At 45.1% G+C, this 19,725-nt stretch overlaps 1 protein-coding gene across 8 annotated transcripts in view; it reads left to right on the forward strand.

Annotated features, from left to right (window-relative positions):
• Nucleotides 1-19,725, forward strand: part of LOC146171553 (uncharacterized) — a 576,153-nt gene that overhangs the window by 438,941 nt on the left and 117,487 nt on the right. For 7 of the 8 annotated variants that reach the window (XR_014702811.1, XR_014702814.1, XR_014702815.1 and 4 more), the window contains one exon: nt 18,030-18,118. Coding sequence is in view for 2 of the 8 variants with exons in the window: in XM_084586418.1 (XP_084442544.1) it covers nt 18,030-18,118 (89 nt within the window). In the remaining 6 variants the exon portion in view is untranslated. Of the gene's footprint in view, nt 1-17,975; nt 18,119-19,725 lie in introns of those variants that run through there. The other variant, XM_084586417.1, reaches the window with a different exon arrangement.

Raw genomic sequence — 19,725 nt, forward strand, 5'->3', positions numbered from 1 at the left:
TTTCCGAAAAACTCAGTGTTGACGAGATAATTGAAAAATTTACGGCCTGCATCATTGACGCAGCACTTGCAGCTATACCAGAGTCTTCAGGAGTGGTACTGAAAAATCGCAGTCTGGTATTCTCAGGAGTGCAGAGATGCGAAGAAGAAACACAACAAAGCTTGGGGAACCTTTCGCAGGTACCTTACAAACGAAAACCTTGTAAAATTCATACAGTCAAAAGCTAGGGCACGGTATGTCCGCCGAAACGCTGAGAAGGCTTCTTGTCAAAAATACATATCATCAATAAATAGCTCAATCACATAAAAAAATGTGGGAGCTTGTTCACAAACTGGATGGCAACTTCTCCCCATGCACAGTCCCTTTTCTAACACCTCCTGGCACCCAAACAAATTTACAGGAACAGGCAGATATTCTAGGCGATCATTTTTCTGCAATTTCAAGCTCGCTACACTACCCAAAATCTTTCATAACATACAAAAACAAGGCCAAAAAACAAGAACTGCCAACAAGTGGAAGTACAAATGAAGCATATAACAAGTTAATAACGCTGCAAGAAATGAACACGGTTCTATCTGCCGGCAAGAACACTGCACCTGGCCCAGATCAAATTCGCTATCAGATGCTTGCACATCTTTCTAACCGGCTTTAGAAGCACTTCTGAAATTTTTCAACAAAGTATGGGTATCCGGGAGTATTCCTGAGGCCTGGAAAAAAGCTATTATTGTGCCTTTCCTGAAACCAGGAAAGCCACCAACGGCCCCCAGCAGTTATATACCCATAGCTCTCACAAGTTGCTTTGCAAAGCCTTTTGAAAGTGTTCTTAATACCAGATTAGCCTTTGTCCTTCATACCCGAGAACTTCTAGACATTCACCAATGTGGGTTCAAAACAGCATGTTCTACCACGGACCATCTAGTCTGCCTTGAAAACACTGTTCGTGAAGCATTTATTCACGAACAGCACTGCCTTGCAGTCTTTGATATGGAAAAGGCTTATGACACTACATGGCGATTTGGCATCCTCCGTGACCTAGCAGATTTAAGCATACGTGGTAGGATGTTAAACTGTCTAAAGGACTTGTCAAATCGCTGATTCCGTGTGCGCTTGGGCTCAAGCTTTTCAAAGAACTTTGTACAGGAGAATGGCGTACCACAGGGATGCGTCTTATGCACAACTCTATAGTAAAAATGAATTCCATAAGCACAGTTATCCCGAAATCCATAATGTATTCAGCTTATGTTGACGATCTACAGATTGCATACACATCCTCTAACGTATCTACATGTGAGAGACAGGTGCAGTTGACCATAAATAAACTAGCAGCATGGGCAGACACAAACGGATTTCAGTTTTCTCCTCAAAAAACAGTGGCTGTCCTATTCTCTCTCAAACGAGGCTTACAAACAGATCGTACACTACACCTGAACAAAACGAAATTACCGGTGAACAACGAACACAAATTTCTAGGCGTAACTTTTGACAAAAAACTCACCTTTCTTCCTCATATAAATGTCCTGATGAAAAAGGCTTCCAAATCTCTAAACATACTAAAAGTACTAAAGTACATACTAAAACATACCATAAGCTAAAATTGGTTTCTTGTTCCTTGGTTCGAACGACCAGCAAACATGATTAGGAGTGAAAAAAGTCTTAGCTCGAGAAAACGAATGGAATTCTTGTCTGGCACTTCGTGGGTCAGCTCATGTGGCGCCATTGTGTTCGCAAACACGGTCAGAACTTGAGGTACCCGACTTAAAATGGTTTCATTATTGCAATCTAAGATAACTAAGTAATCATCTACGAACCGGAAGATCTTTAAAACGCATGAGTTCTCAAAGCTTTCATTAAGAGCTCTGTCATACATGCCGAGGTAAAGGTCACTGAGAACTGGGGCAATGCATGATTCTATACAGATTCCCTGCATTTGTATAAAACGAGACCCATTCCAATCTGCAAAGGTTGATTTGAGGTAAACCGACAACAATTCCAAAAAGCCATCAACAGTAATGGCTGTCCAAAAATGGCGCCGTGGCTTTTCAGAATAAGTGTGGCATTACTGATGATGGTTTTTGGAATTGTCGGTTTTCCTCAAATCAACCTTTGAAGGTTAGAATAGGTCTCGTTTTATACAAAGGCAGGGGATCCGTATAGGATCATGCATTGCCCCAGTTCTCAGTGACCTTTACCTCGGCATGCATGACTGATCTCTAATGAAAGCTTTGATAACTCATGCGTTTTAAATATCTTCCGTTTTGTAGATGATTACTTAGTTATCTTAGATTGCAATAATGAAACCATTTTAATTCGGGTACCTCAAGTTCTGACGGTGTTTACGAACACAATGGAGCCACTTGAGCTGACCCACGAAGTGCCAGACAAGAATTCCATTCGTTTTCTTGAGCTAAGACATTTTTTTCACTCCTAATCATGTTTGCTGGGTGTTCGAACCAAGGAGCAAGAAACCCATTGTAGCTTATGGTTCTGCTCATTCAAAGTTGGTTAAAAGGAATATTGTGCAATCTGGTTTTAGTAACGCCTTGACGAAGTCATGTAAGCGCAAATTTCAGGATAGTTTTTCAGCTCAAGTGTGCAGGCTGACGCAGTCGGGATAGCCGCAAAAACTTCTTTCTTCTGTCGCTAGAAAAATGTTAAGGAACTACGAAATGAAGATGATAGGCCCTTCAGCTGAAGTCCAACAGTGAAATTAGGTACCAATAATACATTATATCCACAAGATTTCTCATAATCTCAAGAAGATTGGTAAGAAGGCAGGCGTTCACGTGGTCTTTTCAGCCCCGCACCGCCTATCAAGACTGTTGCATGGTCAACAAAACGACAAAGAGATAATGGCTGCACCACAAGGCACAAGAGTCCCGCCGTAACATGCGCAGAAGGGCTTGTATACTCCTCCCTCTATCTTGTGGCAAAGCATGCATCGGCCAAACCGGCCGATGTATTAACAAACCTTTAATGGAGCATAGCAATGGTTTTTCAGTGTCATCGTCCAAAAACCTGCCAGTGCATTGTCGCACATGCGACCGCAATAGAAAATGCTCCCGTCTCAGAAAACGACCATTCTAAACCGATCCCATAATAAGCTTACACGCGAAATAGTGGAAGCCGCTTTGATTTCTAAGCACAAGGATGAAATCGTCAGCACATCCTCAGTTTTCCTTTTGAACAAAGAAATTGCTTTTCTCTCTGATTGTGCTTGATTTTATCTTTGATTTTATTTGCACTCTTACACGCCTTCGTTTTATACATTTCGAATTGCAGTCAGTCATATTGTTTAATTCGATGTTGGTTTCTTGTTTTGCAGTGTCGGTTGGCATTCAATTTTGTTTCAACATTTGCATCCCTCTCTCTTCTTTTTTAATGTTTAATTTACTTATTATTTTTTGTCCATCTCATAAATTTCTCTGCAGTTTTTTAAACAAGTTCTTATATAATACATTTTTTTCTGTGCATCCACCTTTTTTAGCCATGGTTGCTTGTTAAGGACTGAGAATTTTTGTTGCTTTTTCACGCACTTTCACTATGGCCACTATTATCATGTTATGTCACTGTATCATGTCAATCGTGTGTTAGGCATTTAATTTATCGATTTTTTATACTTGCGTTTGTTCCCTTGAATTTGAGCGAGCCCTCCGCTCCTTTGGCATTGCACATTCCACTAATCCGTCAATCATCCCCAGTGCAATGGCCTCGTGGAGCGTGTTAACCGCACCATCGCGAATATACTTGCCTCCTTCGTGGCTCCGTCCCACAAAAACTGAGATCGTTTTGTTTCTGCGGCAGCTTTTGCACTCAACACTGCAAGGCAAGAAAACTGCCATGCATGTTGACAAGTTTGGTTTCAGTGGGACACATCACATAAGCTGCAAAATTTGTCCTTCAGTCATTTTATTGAAGAACTTGTAATGCGTTATGTAATGTTGCGGGACCCTGTGCCCGCCAAGAGATAGACACAGAAGAACGGAGGACACCAGGCAAACACAACTTGCCCCGGCGCTCTTCTTTTGTTCTCTAACCCTCGCGCTGGCGCCGCACGCTTGTCTCGCGCTCGACCTGCGCCTCTCCCTTTTCTGGCGCAGCGCTCCTCGGCGGGCACCGTAACATCTTTCCAACGGGGGGGGGGGGAGGGGGAGTTTCAGTGAGCTGCTGCAGGCGCTCCAATTATTGGTTGGCATTTCGTGGGGAATGCAGTGAGGCAGCTGGCGACGACAGTAGTGGTGATGACCCGGTATCTAAGTCGGAGTCAATGCTGGCACTGTTGACATATTAATTCATGTTTACACATGCTCCGTGAAAATGTGGTGCACACCGCATCGTCTATGCTCGGGGAGGTCTTCGAGGCGGTATGTCACGGGGCCGAGCCGTTCAACGACACGGTAAGCGCCGCAGTATCGGGGCATGAGCTTCGTGTAAGGGACAGTCGTGCGGATGGTGCGGCGAACGAGGACCAAGTCACCCAACCGGAAGGTGAGAAGTGGTAGTGATGCTGCATTGGCCACTCTTACACGCGCATGAGCCGTGAGAAGGTTGCACTGAGCGTCGAGGTGGGCGTAACGAAGTCGTTGGGCAGAGTCAATAGGTGACGTAGTCTGACGGTCAAGGCCCAACTCGCGTCGAGAGGGATGTAGGGTGTTCTGCCATAGACGACTGAGAACGGCGTGAGTCATCTAGGCCGACAGATCTGTTGGCTTTACACCATAGTTTTATGGAAACGGGCTGTTGTCTTTGATAATGCTGCTCACGAATTCCCAGTTCTGCTTTTATGTAATGCAGCTCTTTTTAATAAAAGCAACTCTAGAATGGCTTTACACATGTCTCTAAACATGGTGATTTAGGCTGGTACAAGAAAAATGTTCTGGTACCTGGGTAGCAATGGTATGACATCGCACTCTTTTTGTTAAGGAGGCAAGTTGCCAACACGTCTTGTCAACATTGGGCTGTAATGGGTGCACTGGACCAGGCTCTGCACCGATGTTTCTCCTGGTGGTCTAAGGTTGCTGCGTAAGTTCTGGTGCAGCCTCCTTCACTGCAGTGAAACCGTCATCTTCATCAACTGTAATATCTTAAGAGGAACGTCCTGCATGTGCCACAAGCGGTGGTTACACCTGGATAAAGAAGTTGCGTGATTGGTTTTGGGAGGGAACTTTATTGCGATAACAATATGTGCAAGCACTGCTTCGGCCGATAGCTATATAAGGTAGTGGCCAGTCTGATAAAAAAATTACTTGTAGTTCAGCCACAGAGCGCAAAAGACTGAAAAGGTAATCGTCATATACACAGAAGGAATCGTTTGCAAGATACACACCACAGAACACTAAAAAAACAAACACAAAAACCAAGCACACTTGGAGCAGACCAGGAGCTAGATATTGAGTGGCTAAAATACAAACATAGCTGCCTGCACAAATGGTAAACGGAAGGTAAATCTCTGCTCAACCTTACGGCTGCCTGGTCTGCTCCAGAGTGATAGTTCCCCCAGGCTTGTTCGATGTTGTATAGGAGCCATGCCGTCTACCATCAGTGTCCCTTCAGGAAAAGCGTAGCGTTTTTCGTGGAAAACCTGCGGTGCTCGTTGCATTTGTGTAACAAAGGATGACCACGCAAGCTAGGCATTACGACCTGGTCGCCAGCGCAGATTATCGATCTTCAAAGATTGGCCAGCGGGAACTCTGTCGCTGACAAGGATATCTTCGACATCTTCATTTCTGAAATCATGTTAATAGTCTGTCGTCAGCAGCATCAGTTCGTTTCCAGATCCGCAACGAGCAAAGATGGTGCTACAGGAGGAATAGAGTCCATTCATGAAAGGCAAGCGAAGCACCAATATGGGGCTATAGAAGTTGGATTTAAAAATATAAAACTGAAAGGAGAAAACCTTTTTAGGAGTGCACAAATGGAAATCGTCGCCTTTGTCAGTATTGTCAAGCTGATGGTTCTTACGTGCAAGATCATGTATTGAAACCTGCTTAACCTGCTACATAAAAAGCAGATCAGAATATATGAGAGCATCGAGCGGACACTAGGAAGGTGTAAAAGAGAGAAAAATGTAGCTGAATTTTTTGTCGTTCCAGGCTTCGTCGTGAACAAGAACTGCTCATACAGTCTCATCATGCTTGAACGGTGCTTTTTCCTTTGTGCATTATATGATAATGCCTCTGTTGATCTAACTGGCATTTCTCATGGATCCATACCATGCAGTTTTTATAGGGGGCTGAACAAACTGTTCTGCACATTCCTCAACAAATGGAGGAAATGAGAGACAAAGTGCAAGGAGCAATTCTTGTCCGCAGCATAGGCTGACCACAACTTCCAGCTAGGAAAATTGGGCATACGCTTACCGCGGGGGGGGGGGGGGGGTGTCATTGACGCATGCCGCCTGAGAAATATAGTTTATACTGCACTTTTACGTGAATTGTTTTTGCACTAAATTGCCATCTATGAAGTAGAAACTGCTGTTCATGACGCAAGTTGAAGTTCAGATGCATATCGTTTTGAAATAAATCACATTAAAATGCTCGAACATGAACAAATTTCTCAATACCTATGTAGAATGGGCACCTGACCGAACCACCTTCAAATAGCTCGGTCTGATCGCACAAACTGCTAGAACTGCTGGCAGGTTTATTCAGTTTGCTTTTACCTTACTCCTGGCGGCTGTCGTCGGAGGTGGCCATGATCGAGGCATAGTCTGCTTTCCATTTCTCCTTGTATGTGCAGTCTTGGGTCTCGGATCGATCTGTGGGTCGTAGCAGGCGGCGACGTCTTGCCTCTTGACGCAGTGCATTTTATGGATCGATAACTCACTGCTTCTTGTACAACGGGGCTGCTCGCTTTAGTGGCGACGCGTACTGCATGCACCTCCCGCTCACACTTGCTCGTTGTCACAACTGCATGCATTGAAAATCAGAAGTGTCGTAACATGTTATACATGTCATTAAAATTACAAAAAATAATCATTATAAAATAGACAGGCACAAAATCAAGTACAATCAGCGTCTGATAAGAGACTCTGTTTTTACTTTCTTTTGGAATAGACCTGGGGTCCCAACAAAACATGGCCTCCCCCCGCAGGGGGCACCTGTTAAAGCAGGTGTTTGTGTGTTTTGTGCGACACCACGGACCCCGAGCACCCACGCTTAGCCGTGTGTGGCATCGTCGTGTCTGGGGAAAAGGGGATCCTGGTGGTTGAGCCGATGTCGAGTGTTTGAGCCTTTAAGGCCCCTCGACGGAGGCAACACACCACTTTGGCCCACGCTTCCCATAGACGGCACCTCCGGGCTGACCCACCCGGGGGAAACCGGCAGTCGCCTTTTCCTATCCTTCCCTTCATCTTTCACGTTCCTATCTTCTATCCTACAACTCTCCTCTTGGTTTTTCCTTACTTCCAGGCAGCGAGGGTTAACCTTGTGTGGCTGACTACCCTGAGTTACGCCATATTAGGTTATAGTTACTGTGTACAGCTGACGTGGACAGGACTTGCCTGCCAATTCCTGCCCCGCCCCCTCGTTGGGCTCCATGGTGGGTGGCTGGTACCGCAGCCGAACATCATACATTATTTATGGCTTCTTCCTCCAAACAAACTGATTGCCTTTCCAAGAAAAGGCGGACCGATGTGTCAGCCCAGTTCTTTTCAGCGAAGCATGAAACTTTCCCTAAATATCATGTGATCCACAGTGAAAGCCCTGCCAAACAAGCTCGGCTAATATCCCCTTTTGCAGTATCTAGGTCTCTCACAACCATACTAGGCCCAGGATACGATGTTAGTAAACTGGCTAGCGGGGATCTCCTGCTTGAGCTGCAAAGCAAACTCCAGTACAGCAACCTTCAGCAACTTGCTACATTTGGGGATAGCCCAATAACAGTCAGTGCTTGAAGACAGTCCAAGGCGTGATATCAGAGATTGACTTCCTGTCACTCACTGAAGAACTTCTAGAAGGTCTTTCCGAGCAAAATGTAATCGGTGTACACAGGGTCAAAATCCGAAAGAACAACCAAGAAATACCAACAAAGCACATAGTTCTCACTTTCAACTCCAGCAAACTCCCTGAATCCATTGAAGTCGGTTACATCAAAGTAGACATCCCGCCCTACATCCCAAACCCTAATCTTTGTTTCAACTGCCAAAGATTCGGTCATGGCTCCCAGAGCTGCCGTGGCCGACAAACGTGTGCAAAATGTGCCTCAACTCAACATAAATCTGACTAGTGTGAAGCTGCGCCACACTGCGCGAACTGTGCAGGTGAACACGCCGCATACTCACGGTCATGTCCTTCTTGGAAGAAGGAAAAGGTCAGCATTACCATAAAAGTCAATGAAAACATAAGGTTTAAAGAGGCACGACAGCCATATCTTGTTAAACGGCACTTTTTTGTTCACAGCCAAACCGAACTATTCCAATGTGGTGGAGCATAGGTTCAGCACACCACAACAGGATTTGGTCTCCGCCGAGGTTAAACCTCAGGCGGGGCCATCCCTGCCCCAGGCAGAAGCAGTGAAAGCTGCCCTGCCATCGCAGAAACAGGGCAAACTATCCCCAGAGCCAACAGCCCAAAAGGCTTCTCCCCCAGAATGGAAGCCTGCAACCAACACTCCTAACTCTCCCCAAACGTCCAAAGCCCCCGAGGCAATGGATACAACCCCTTCCTCGTCCACGCTGCAGCGGCGGCATAACTCTCTGGAAAGATAACGGAGAGAAAAAACTCTTATAACAGGACCAGACAAACCTGAAACCTAAACTCAGGTACATTCCATAAAAAAATATGGCGTTCCTCATACACTGGAACTGCCGAGGTCTCATAAACAACTATGATATAAAAGACATTTTACATTCATTTTCTCCTGTAGCCCTTTGCCTACAGGAAGCTAACTGAGGACCACACCAAAACATTTTAAAATTACACGTCTTTCACTGCGACCGAAAAGAATCAAATAGGCTATCTGGAGATGTCGCTATTGTAGTGCAGAATGGAGTAGCAACACGTGAAATTAGCCTCAAAACCAAGTTGAAAGCTGTTGCTGTCTATCATTCATTATAAAACAATAACTTTATGTTCACTGTATCTCCAACCGCACCTAATTGTAACCCTTCATGATCTGGAAGAGCTTTTAGAACAACTGCCAAAACCATATCTGGTTGTTGGAGATTTTAATGCACACTCCACTTTTTAGAGAAGTGATCAGACAGACACTAGAGGTCGTATATTAGAAGATTTTATATTATGCAATGATGTCTCCCTGCTAAATACAGGAAAGCATACATAGAGCTCCCCAAGGACGGGGAAAATGAGCGTTTAGATTTATCATTTAGCTCCCCATCAATATTTACTGATTTTAAATGGGACGTCTTTGACAATCCTCTAGGAAGTGATCATTTGCCTGTCATTATCAGCCTAACACCCTCACCCTCCATAATTCTAAACAAACCCAAGCGGTGGAAGCTGCACCTTGAGAACTGGGCTCTATTCCAGTCTGAAGCCAGCCTGGAAAAGGTCTTTTCCGAGGTGCCCTACAAACGAAAACCTTGTAAAATTCAATCAGGCGAAAGCTAGGGCACGGTACGTCCACCGAAACGCTGAGAAGGCTTCTTGGCAAAAATACATATCAATAAATAGCTGAATCACATAAAAAAAAATGTGGGAGCTTGTTCACAAACTGGATGGTAACTTCTCCCTGTACACAGTCCCCTTTCTAACATCTCCTAGCACCCAAACAAACTTGAAGGAACAGACAGATATTCTAGGCGAGCTTTTCTGCAATTCCAGCTCACTACATTAACCAAAATCTTCAATAACATACAAGAACAAGGCTGAAAAACAAAAACTGCCAACAAGTGGAAGTATAAATGAAGCATATAACAAGTTAATAACGCTACAAGAAATAAACATTGTTCTATCTGCCGGCAAGAAAAATGCACCTGGCTCAGATCAAATTCACTATCAGATGCTTGCATAGCTTTCTACACCTGCTTTAAAACACTTCTGAAATTTTTCAACAAAGTATGGGTATCTAGGAGTATTCCTGAGGCCTGGAAAAAAGCTACTATTGTGCCTTTCCTGAAACCAGGAAAGCCACCAACGGCCCCCAGCAGTTATAGACCCATAGCTCTCACAAGTTGCCTTGCAAAGCCTTTTGAAAGTGTTCTTAATACCAGATTAGCCTTTGTTCTTCATTCCTGAGAACTTCTAGACATTCACCAATGTGGGTTCAAAACAGCATGTTCTACCACGGACCATCTAGTCTGCCTTGAAAACACTGTTCGTGAAGCATTTATTCACGAACAGCACTGCCTTGCAGTCTTCTTTGATATGGAAAAGGCATATGACACTACATGGCGATTTAGCATCCTCCGGGACCTAGCAGATTTAGGCATACGTGGTAGGATGTTAAACTGTCTAAAGGACTTGTCAAATCGCTCATTCCGTGTGCGCTTGGGCTCAACCTTTTCAAAGAACTTTGTACAGGAGAATGGTGTAGCACAGGGATGCGTCTTAAGCACAACTTTCTTTATAGTAAAAATGAATTCCATAAGCACAGTTATCCCGAAATCCAAAATGTATTCAGCTTATGTTGACGATCTACAGATTGCGTACACATCCTCGACGTATCTACATGTGAGAGACAGGTGCAGTTGACCATAAACTAGCAGCATGGGCAGACAGAAATGGATTTCAGTTTTCTCCTCAAAAAACAGTGTGTTGGAAAGGCGCAGTCAATGGGAACACCACTGTTTGAAAGGCGTAGTCAATGGGAACGCTGCTCCCGAGTGATACATCTGACAGCGTAGCCAGGCCAAAAGTACGACGGTTTATCTCCAGATCAAGGGGTAATAGTCAGAGGGGTGAGCGGAAAGAAGGAAAGAAAGAATGAAAAGGTTGGTGCCGTTGCCGGTTCATAGATGGCGATAGCATCCCTTCCTCCTAATAACCATAGCGATCCATAGGTTTCTTGACCCGGGTAGACCTGCGCAGCTGTGTCTCTTGGGGAGCAGGGTCTGCGGGCTCTGACGTGGATGCGTTGTTCTGATTAGCCAGTGGGTGGTCCACTGGTTCTGCTGCTGGACTGTCTGTACCCGTGAGTGTGGATCCCTCGACGTTGCGCTTGCGGATTTGATCAGCATGACGACGGACCACCACATTATCCTCCGTCTTGATGGTGACTAGTCGAGCTCCTGTTGTTGACTTCACCTTTCCGGGTGTCCACTTGTCACCAACACCGTAGTTACGGACCAGTACAGGGTCCTCCGGAGCTAAACTCCCGCTGGCGTCGTCCGACTCTGGTGTAGCTGCTCTGCTCTGGACAGGCTTGTCCCTGAGAGGAAAACACATGTCAAGTCTGGTGCGTAGTCGATAACCTAACAGTAACTCTGAAGGTGATAGGCTCGACTGCCTTGGGGAATTCCGGTATCGGCACAAAACTCTTGCGAGTGCGGTTGAGAGATCCACGCCAGGCATCTTCTTTAACCCATCCTTAACCGTTCTGACCGCGCCTTCTGCCAGCCCATTGCTTTGTGGGTGGTAGGGCGGTGATCGATTGTGGGCAATGCCCTTCCTGTTCATGAATTCGGTGAAATCCGACCCGGTAAAGGACGTGCCGTTATCAGAACTGGCTGAAGAGCGTACGCAGCGCGTTTACCGTGCTGCTTGACGTTGCACTCGAGAGTGGAAGGGCCTCGATCCATTTGCTGTGGGAATCAACCACGATCAGCAACATTTTGTCCCTGATAGGTCCAGCGAAATCGAGGTGCAATCGGGACCATTTTTCTTCTGTAGCTGGCCCGTTTACTAGTTCACGTGCTGGAGGCATTGGTAAAGCCTGGACACAGTTTCTGCATTCATCGGCTATTCGGCTAATGTCCCGGTCGATCTCCGGCCACCAAAATTTGCACCGTGCTACCTTCTTCATGGTGCAGACGCCCGATGGGCTTCGTGCAATATCATCAGCAGTCTACCGCGCGCCTGTTTGGGGACTACTACACGATGTCCCCACAGTAGGAGGCCATCCTGAACAGATAATTCATGTCGCTTTTTGTAGTAATGCAACACCTCCGTGTTACCGGAGCAACATGCTTTGGGCCAACCCTCCTGGACGTACCTGCGGACAAGTGCTAGTACCACGTCCGTTTCTGTGAGTGACCGCAATTCTTCTATAGTGAAGGCCGACTGGTCCCACTGGTCGATGGCGAGGACAAACTCTGCGTCTCCTTCCGGTGCGGTCTCCGTTTCCTGCAAGGTTTGAGGTTAACGGCTTAGGGTGTCCGCGTTAACCATCATTTTTCCGGATTTACAAAGCAGCTTGTATTTGTACGCTCCCAGCAGAAGAGCCCATCTTTGTATTCTCGCGGCGGCCATGATGGGGGTCTGAGGATCCATTCGTTGAAGGCCAAGCAGTGGCCGATGATCCGTCACAAGGTTGAACTCCCGGCCAAGGAGGTAGTCCCGGAAACGTGAAACACCAAAAACGAGAGCCCTTCACGTTCGATCTGAGAATACTTCTTTTCGGCCGAAGTTAAGGTCCGGGACCGAAATCCGATGGGCCTCATTTCCCCATTAATGCAATGGAAAAGTGCCGCTCCCACACCGTGAGGTGAGGCATCACATTCCAAAAGTAGTTCGAGCTTCAGATTGAAATATGTCAACACAGGGGCTGCGCAAAGAGTCTTTTTCGACAGTTTGAATGCTGCTTGTTCTTTATCGCTACACATCCACCTGGCTCCTTTCTTCAGTAGCTTATACAAAGGCGCAAGTAAGGTGGACAGGTTAGGGAGAAACTTATGGTAGAAGGTGATAAACCCAAGAAAGGCACGCAACTCTGTAACATTACGTGGAGAAGGGGCTAGTCTGATAGCGTCGATGTTCTTTTCAACCGGGTGCAACCCGTTTTTATCAATGCGGTGACCGAGATAAACTGCTTGCTCGGCGAAGCGACATTTGTCAGCGCGCAGCTTAATGCCATTTTCCCTGAAGCGTTGCAGTACAGCTTTCAGGTTTGAGTCATCTTGGCTCTTGTCAGCTATCAGCACATCGTCAAGATAGACCTGCACGCCGGTTAACCCTTGAAGCACGGATTCAATTTTCCGCTGAAAGATTGCTGGCGCAGAAGAGATTCCAAATGGTAGCCGATTGTAGCAGTATAGCCCTTTATGAGTGTTGATGACGGCCAGTTTCCGCGGCTCCTCGTCTAACGCTACCTGGCTATAGGCGTCTCTCAGGTCTAGCACACTAAACCGTTCTCCTCCCGCTAAATTGGCAAACATGTCGTCAATAACTGGTAGCGGGTATTGCTCAATCTCACACACAGGATTTAGTGTGGCTTTAAAATCTCCGCAAAGGCGCACTGAGCCGTCCTTCAAGACGGGAACAATGGGTGTGGCCCATTCCGTATATGGTACAGGCGATATTATCCCTGCTTCCGTAAGCCTATCCAACTCCTGTGAAACTTTTTCTTTGTACGCAAAAGGAACCTTCCTTGCTTTGAAAAACTTGGGGGTTGCTCCGCTTTTGAGATGAATCCGTGCTGGCGGGCCTTTCAAGAGTCCGGTGCCCTCGCCGAAAAGATCAGCATAGCTGTTTAGAATTTCCCCGGCAGGTTGATGGGCAGCTGGCGGAACCGTGCTGGCCACGTTAGTCTGCGCCTTTACGTGCAGGAGAGTCATTCCGGTGTCCTTCAGTTTCTGCAATAAATCCCGGCCACAAAGACGGGCCCCTGCAGTTTAACACCACCAGATTGCATTCCACTGTAGTTGCTTGATAACGACGTCCATGTTCATGACGGCCAGCACTGGTAGCTTTCCAAGATAGCACGATAACTTTATCGGCGATTTCGCGAGCGGAGGCCATTCATTGCGATGTTTGTCATAAATAGCTTTTGAAATGACGCAGACTGGGGATCCAGTATCAGTGTCCATTTTTAGGTCGACGCCGTTCCATGTGAATGTTTTCTGAATGGGCGGTAGCAGCGTCTGCGCCGCCGTACGGAGGGACCATATCTGCGATGTACTGCTATCACTGTCTTCCGATTCCTGCCGCTTCTGTGCTTCCATGGTACCAGTTCTGTTAACGCTGTCGGCCGCTGAGCACATCTTCGCTAGATGCCCGTATCGTCTGCATTTGAAACATTGCCCTCTGTTAAAGCGACATACTGCAGTCTTGTGGCCGTAGTTACCGCAGCACTGGCATTGCGTTCGCGGTTGCTTTCGTATCGCTGATTGGCGCCAATGAGTTATCTTGAACACGTTTGGATCCCGAGCCTCGCCAGTTATGCCTCGCGAATCTAGTTCGGCGCTTTCTGCAGCTAGTGCTAGAGCCTCTGCTTCCTTTAGCGACAGGTCTTTTATTGCCAGAAGCTGCTTTTGTAAACTCTTTGATCGGACGCCACACACGATGCGGTCTCTGATCATTCTTTCTAGCACAGATGAAAAATTGCAGTTCTGTGCTATTTGTCGTATAGCGACAATAAATTCCTGCACGGATTCTTCTTCTTTCTGATAGCGGTTGAAGAACTTAAAACTTTCTGCTATTTCATTTGGTGTAAGATCATAGTAGCTGTTAAAGGTCTCGACTACATTGTCGTAGCTCAACGAACTTGTTTTTGCTGGCGCTACTTTACTGCATAAAACTTGAACGGTCTTCGTCCCAAAGGCGGCTACTAGTAAAGCCCTCTTCATTGCATCAGCTGAGATTTCATTGGCCTCAAAGTACGCTTCTACTTTCACCAGGTAAGCTTGCCACTTATCGTCTTCCTCATCGAAGTCTGGTAGCTTGTGACCCATGTCTGGCGCTGTCCTGGGCCCGATATCCTTGCTTCAGCCTCGTCGCCACTGTTGGAAAGGCGCAGTGAATGGGAACGCCACTGTTGGAAAGGCGTAGTCAATGGGAACGCCGCTCCCGAGTGATGCATCCGACAGCGTAGCCAGGCCAAAGGTCCGACGGTTTATTTCCAGATCAAGGGGTATTATATAGTCAGAGGGGTGAGCCGAAAGAAGCAAAGAAAGAATGAAAAGGCTGGTGCCGTTGCCGGTTCATAGATGGCGATAGCATCGATTGGTGCCGTTGCCGGTTCATAGATGGCGATAGCACAGTGGCTGTTCTATTCTCTCTCAAACGAAGCTTACAGACAGATCCTACTCTACACCTGAACAAAACTAAATTACCGATGAAAAACGAACACAAATTTCTAGGCGTAAATTTTGACAAAAAACTCACCTTTCTTCCTCATATAAATGTCCTGAAGAAAAAGGCTTCCAAATCTCTAAACATACTAAAGGTTCTTTCCCGTAAACACTGGGGCGCTGACAGGACATGCCTTAAACACATTTACAGACCTGTCGTACGCTCCTCCTTAGACTATGGCTGCATAGTGTATGGGTCAGCTAGACCGTCATACTTAAAAAAACTAGACCAGGTACATAACAAAGGACTTCGACTCTCACGTGGAGCATACCGAACTTTTCCTATATCCAGTCTGCTTGTGGAAACAAATGAACCTCCTCTTGAAATCAGAATGTCACTTACATGTGCCCATATAATTAAAATCAGATCTCTGGCAAAGCATATCTGCTATTCCCTAGTAACCTAATGCCCTTCTAGAACACTATTCACCAACAAACCCAATGCAGCGAGAGCACTGCTCCTAAGATTTGAGCTAATGTGTCAAGAGGTTGAGCTACTGGATTGCTTACCTAGTATTGCCAAAAGACCTAACCCTCTGCTTCCTTGGTACCTGGTCCCTGCAGTTTGCAACCTCTCACACAGTTCCAAAAAACAATAACCCCACAAGAGCTCATCATACAAGAATTCCTTCAGCTGAAAGAAAAGTACAGTAGCTTCACAGACGTTTACACGGATGGCTCGAAAACAGATCATTATGTCGGAAGTGCAGTTGTTCAAAGTGAATGGGAAAAAACAATAAGACTTCCACAGTGCGCGTCCATCTTTACTGCTGAATGCTATGCTGTGTCTGTTGCCATAGAGAAAATAATAAAAGAAAACCTCAGGAGAAGCATTGTTTACACAGATTTCCTAAGTATAGTCACAGTCCTTCACACAAGAAACGCAGTTATACCAATTCTGGGAAACATCATACACAGCATAGCAACACTTACAGATGAAGGACGAAGCATAAAAATTTGCTGGGTTCCCAGTCATGCAGGAATTCAAGGTAATGAAAAAGCAGATATGTGCACTGCCAAAGCTTGAGACAAGAAAATAAAAGAAGTGCAGGTACCATCTCAAGACTGCATGAAATTGATACAAAGTAAGCTGATACAAAAATGGCAGTCGACTTGGAACACTGAAACAAATAACAAAATACACCTCATAAAGCCTGTAATAGAAGAGTGGAAATCGAGCACCCACCTTGAACGTTCCAAAGTATCTCTATGCTGTCTTCGCATAAGACACACACATTTAACACAGCGTCATTTTAACTAAACAGGATAAGCCCCTGTGTGATTCATGCGGACACGAGCTAACAGTCACCCACATTTTAATCTCATGCAGACAACTTGAACAACTAAGAAAAAAACATTTTACGCAGTTTTACAAACAACACATTCCTCTTCTTCCAGCGTTGCTTTTAGGTGAAAATTCGCTCATTGATTTGCCCTGGGTTTTCAGGTTTTTAATAGAAGCAAGCGTTCTAAACAGAATGTAAGCTTAAATTACATAAATGCAACACTCTTAACCTTGAAGTTGGCGCATGATAGCCTAAGCTGCCTATGCGCCACTAAACCCAACACAGCAACAACAAAACATGGCCTCCAAGAGAGCATTAATTGCGTTTCAACTGTAGGTGGTTAATCATTACATAACGCAATAGCTTTTGATCTGCTGATTTCTCCTTCACTTTAACAAAGTTATTTGTAATTGCAACTGTCGCCTTCTCTTCAAAGAGCCCAGCCGGTAGCACAGCAAAACCCCCTTGTTTGTCCATTTGATGTAATCGAAGATTATTCCGCTCAAAAAATGTCACCACTTCTGCAGTACAACCATGCACATGCTGCCAAGTGCTGACTGGGGAGAGCATGCAGAGGGGCCAACACAGGAGATTCATCGGTAGCGTTGAAGTACTCTGACGGCGAACATTTTGGCGAACAACTCTGTGTTTGCATCCTAGCCGTCTTCACTGGTGATGTCTTTAGAGTACTTTGGGGCGGCTCTGATGTGTGAATGAATCCACGAGTCATCCAATGCCCATCATACGACAAGGCTACATAGATAGAAAACTGGTGAACTCTCGCGCATTGCACTTCCACTTCCGTAGCGGAGCGCGCCGTGGCAGGTGTCAGGTTTTCCTTTATGGTGTTCTTCCATGTTTTTGTTGTTGTCCACGCGAGAAATTTTTATCAGTGAAGGTACTGAAAAACTTTTATTGGGTCTGGTATTTTGCATAGTGGATGCAGCCAGAATGTTCGCAGCTAAAAGATTTATTTGTTTTTCTTCAACACGCAGCATACTCCATACTGATCTCTTGTCCTAGCAGTTATCACACGTCTTGAAAAGCATAACAGTGAGGTCGTATTCTCGATCGCCCCAAACGGTTCTTACTCTACTTCCAAACGTGTTGCACTTTGTGTCTCAGCTCTTTTTGCAGACCACCACTATCGTACCTAGCTGTTTTCCCATTCAACAGGCGGTTGAGCAACTCATTGCAAACCAACGCAAAGCTCGTCGGGATTAAGCAGATGGTCAGCGACATCGCTGGGGACTAAGTTGGTCTTACGTTTCATTGCCGGTGTTAATTCCAAATCCCACAGTTTCATGTCAGCTCTAGTCTTTTCATTTTCCATATCAAAAGGCATCAAAAGTGTTGTATCATGACGGGTCCGACCACACTGCAACTTTTCTTACTTGATGGACCCGCTTGCCTAATTGGTCCCGTTTCCTTGACGCTGTCACTTGGCACAGGAATATGCTTTTCCTCTGTGTCTCACAACACAAATGCACATTTCTAACATTACCGATCAATGACGTTTTGCTATACTTATGCAGCGTCACATGCTTTCTCGTCGGCAGCACATTGTTGCGGAATCTCCAGTGTCCAAGGCCGAAGGTACTAGACAAGATGGCATCCTGGGGCACGACGTCGACTTGTGCAGCAGATGGTGAGAGATGCAGGATTCCTTTCAGTATAGTGTGGCAGGCAGTGAATAGGAACATGTGCTTGTTTTCTTTTGCTATCTATCGAGCCAATGATTCAAACTATACACTGGAGCATGTAATTTGAAACGAAGATGTACTCTTCCAAACGAGACGAAGACCGCACCTAATGTGCGCAGGGAACGGAAAGCATACGTTATATTATGACAATGGGCTATTTTAGTGTAAACACTGACTTAAAGTTAGTTTCCCGAGTTCCTATAAATTCATATTACACCTGAAATATTTACAGAGTTTAGAAACCTGATAGTTTTAAAATTCGAATTGTGGTTTTTATTGCACCCTCGAGACCAGTGTGCCCCTAAATTTATGTGTTTCAATGAGTTTTTCAAGCACACGAAAACAAATTTCAACATATACCTAAGATGAGATTTTAGGAAATGAAAGATTGGAAGATGCAATTATGGCACTTTGCAGTTTCATGAAGCTTCAAGCCATGCTGTCCCATTCACTTGCTACGCGAGAAACGTCACGAAGCAATTGTACATTTGGCTGCCTGCAGGCATGTTCGTGCACGATCCCTGATTGGTTCTTCAATGGTTAGTCTGCACCTCTGGGCAACGGACGTGCATGACACGAAAGCATGCTATATTATTTTGCTAGGTTCCTAGTTGCATTGGCATACGAGGAAAGAGGGAGCAGAAGTGTGTCGCACAAGCGAGAACAATAGAAATAAAATGTGAACTTGCCATTGCATGAAATTGGTAAGTAGCACACTAAGATCTTAATGGCAGCTTTCTTGGGAAAATGAAGGAAAAGCTGCATAACACTTTAGAAAGGATATTGTGCTGCCATAATGAACATTTTATCAAGGTCGTTTTATTTGTTTTACATGTAGGTCATATACACATCCCCCATAGTTTCTTGTGAACAAAAAATACAAAGAGGACAAGCTGTCGGGCTAGTTGGTTTTCCATAGTTACTGCAGCGCGTAGCCGGACAAGGACGAAGACGGAGGAACACGTAAGATGCAGAGGCACTGAACTGCGACTTTATTTTTGGAAATCAGCCAACCATGTCATATATATAACAGAGAAACGCCCACTAGAGGAACAAAATCTACACGTGGCGAAAACAGGTGCAACAAAATCAAACAGGAGTATAAAAAATCGATAAATCTAAATGCTTAACACACGATTGACATGGTACAGTGACATAACATGATAATAGTAGCCGTAGGGAAAGTGCGTGAAAAATTAACAAAAATTCCCAGTCCTTAACAAGCAACAATGGCTAAAAAAGGTGGATGCGCAGAAAACATTTTTTATATTAGAACTTGTTTAAAAAACCGCAGAGAAACTTATGAGATGGACAAAAAATAATAAGTAAATTAAACATGAAAAAAGAAGAGAGATGCAAATGTTGAAACAAAATTGAAAGCCAACAATTAACACTGCAAAACAAAAAAACAACAATGAATTAAACAATACGACGGACTGCAATTCAAAATATATAAAACGAAGGCATGTAAAGAGTACAAATAAAATCAAAGATAAAATCAAGCACAATCAGAGAGAAAAGCAATTTCTTTGTTCGAAAGGAAAACTGAGGA

The sequence above is a fragment of the Amblyomma maculatum genome, unplaced genomic scaffold, assembly GCF_055883805.1.
Source record: "Amblyomma maculatum isolate TAMU_Amacu unplaced genomic scaffold, ASM5588380v1 scaffold_19, whole genome shotgun sequence".
NCBI classification, from domain to species: domain Eukaryota; kingdom Metazoa; phylum Arthropoda; class Arachnida; order Ixodida; family Ixodidae; genus Amblyomma; species Amblyomma maculatum.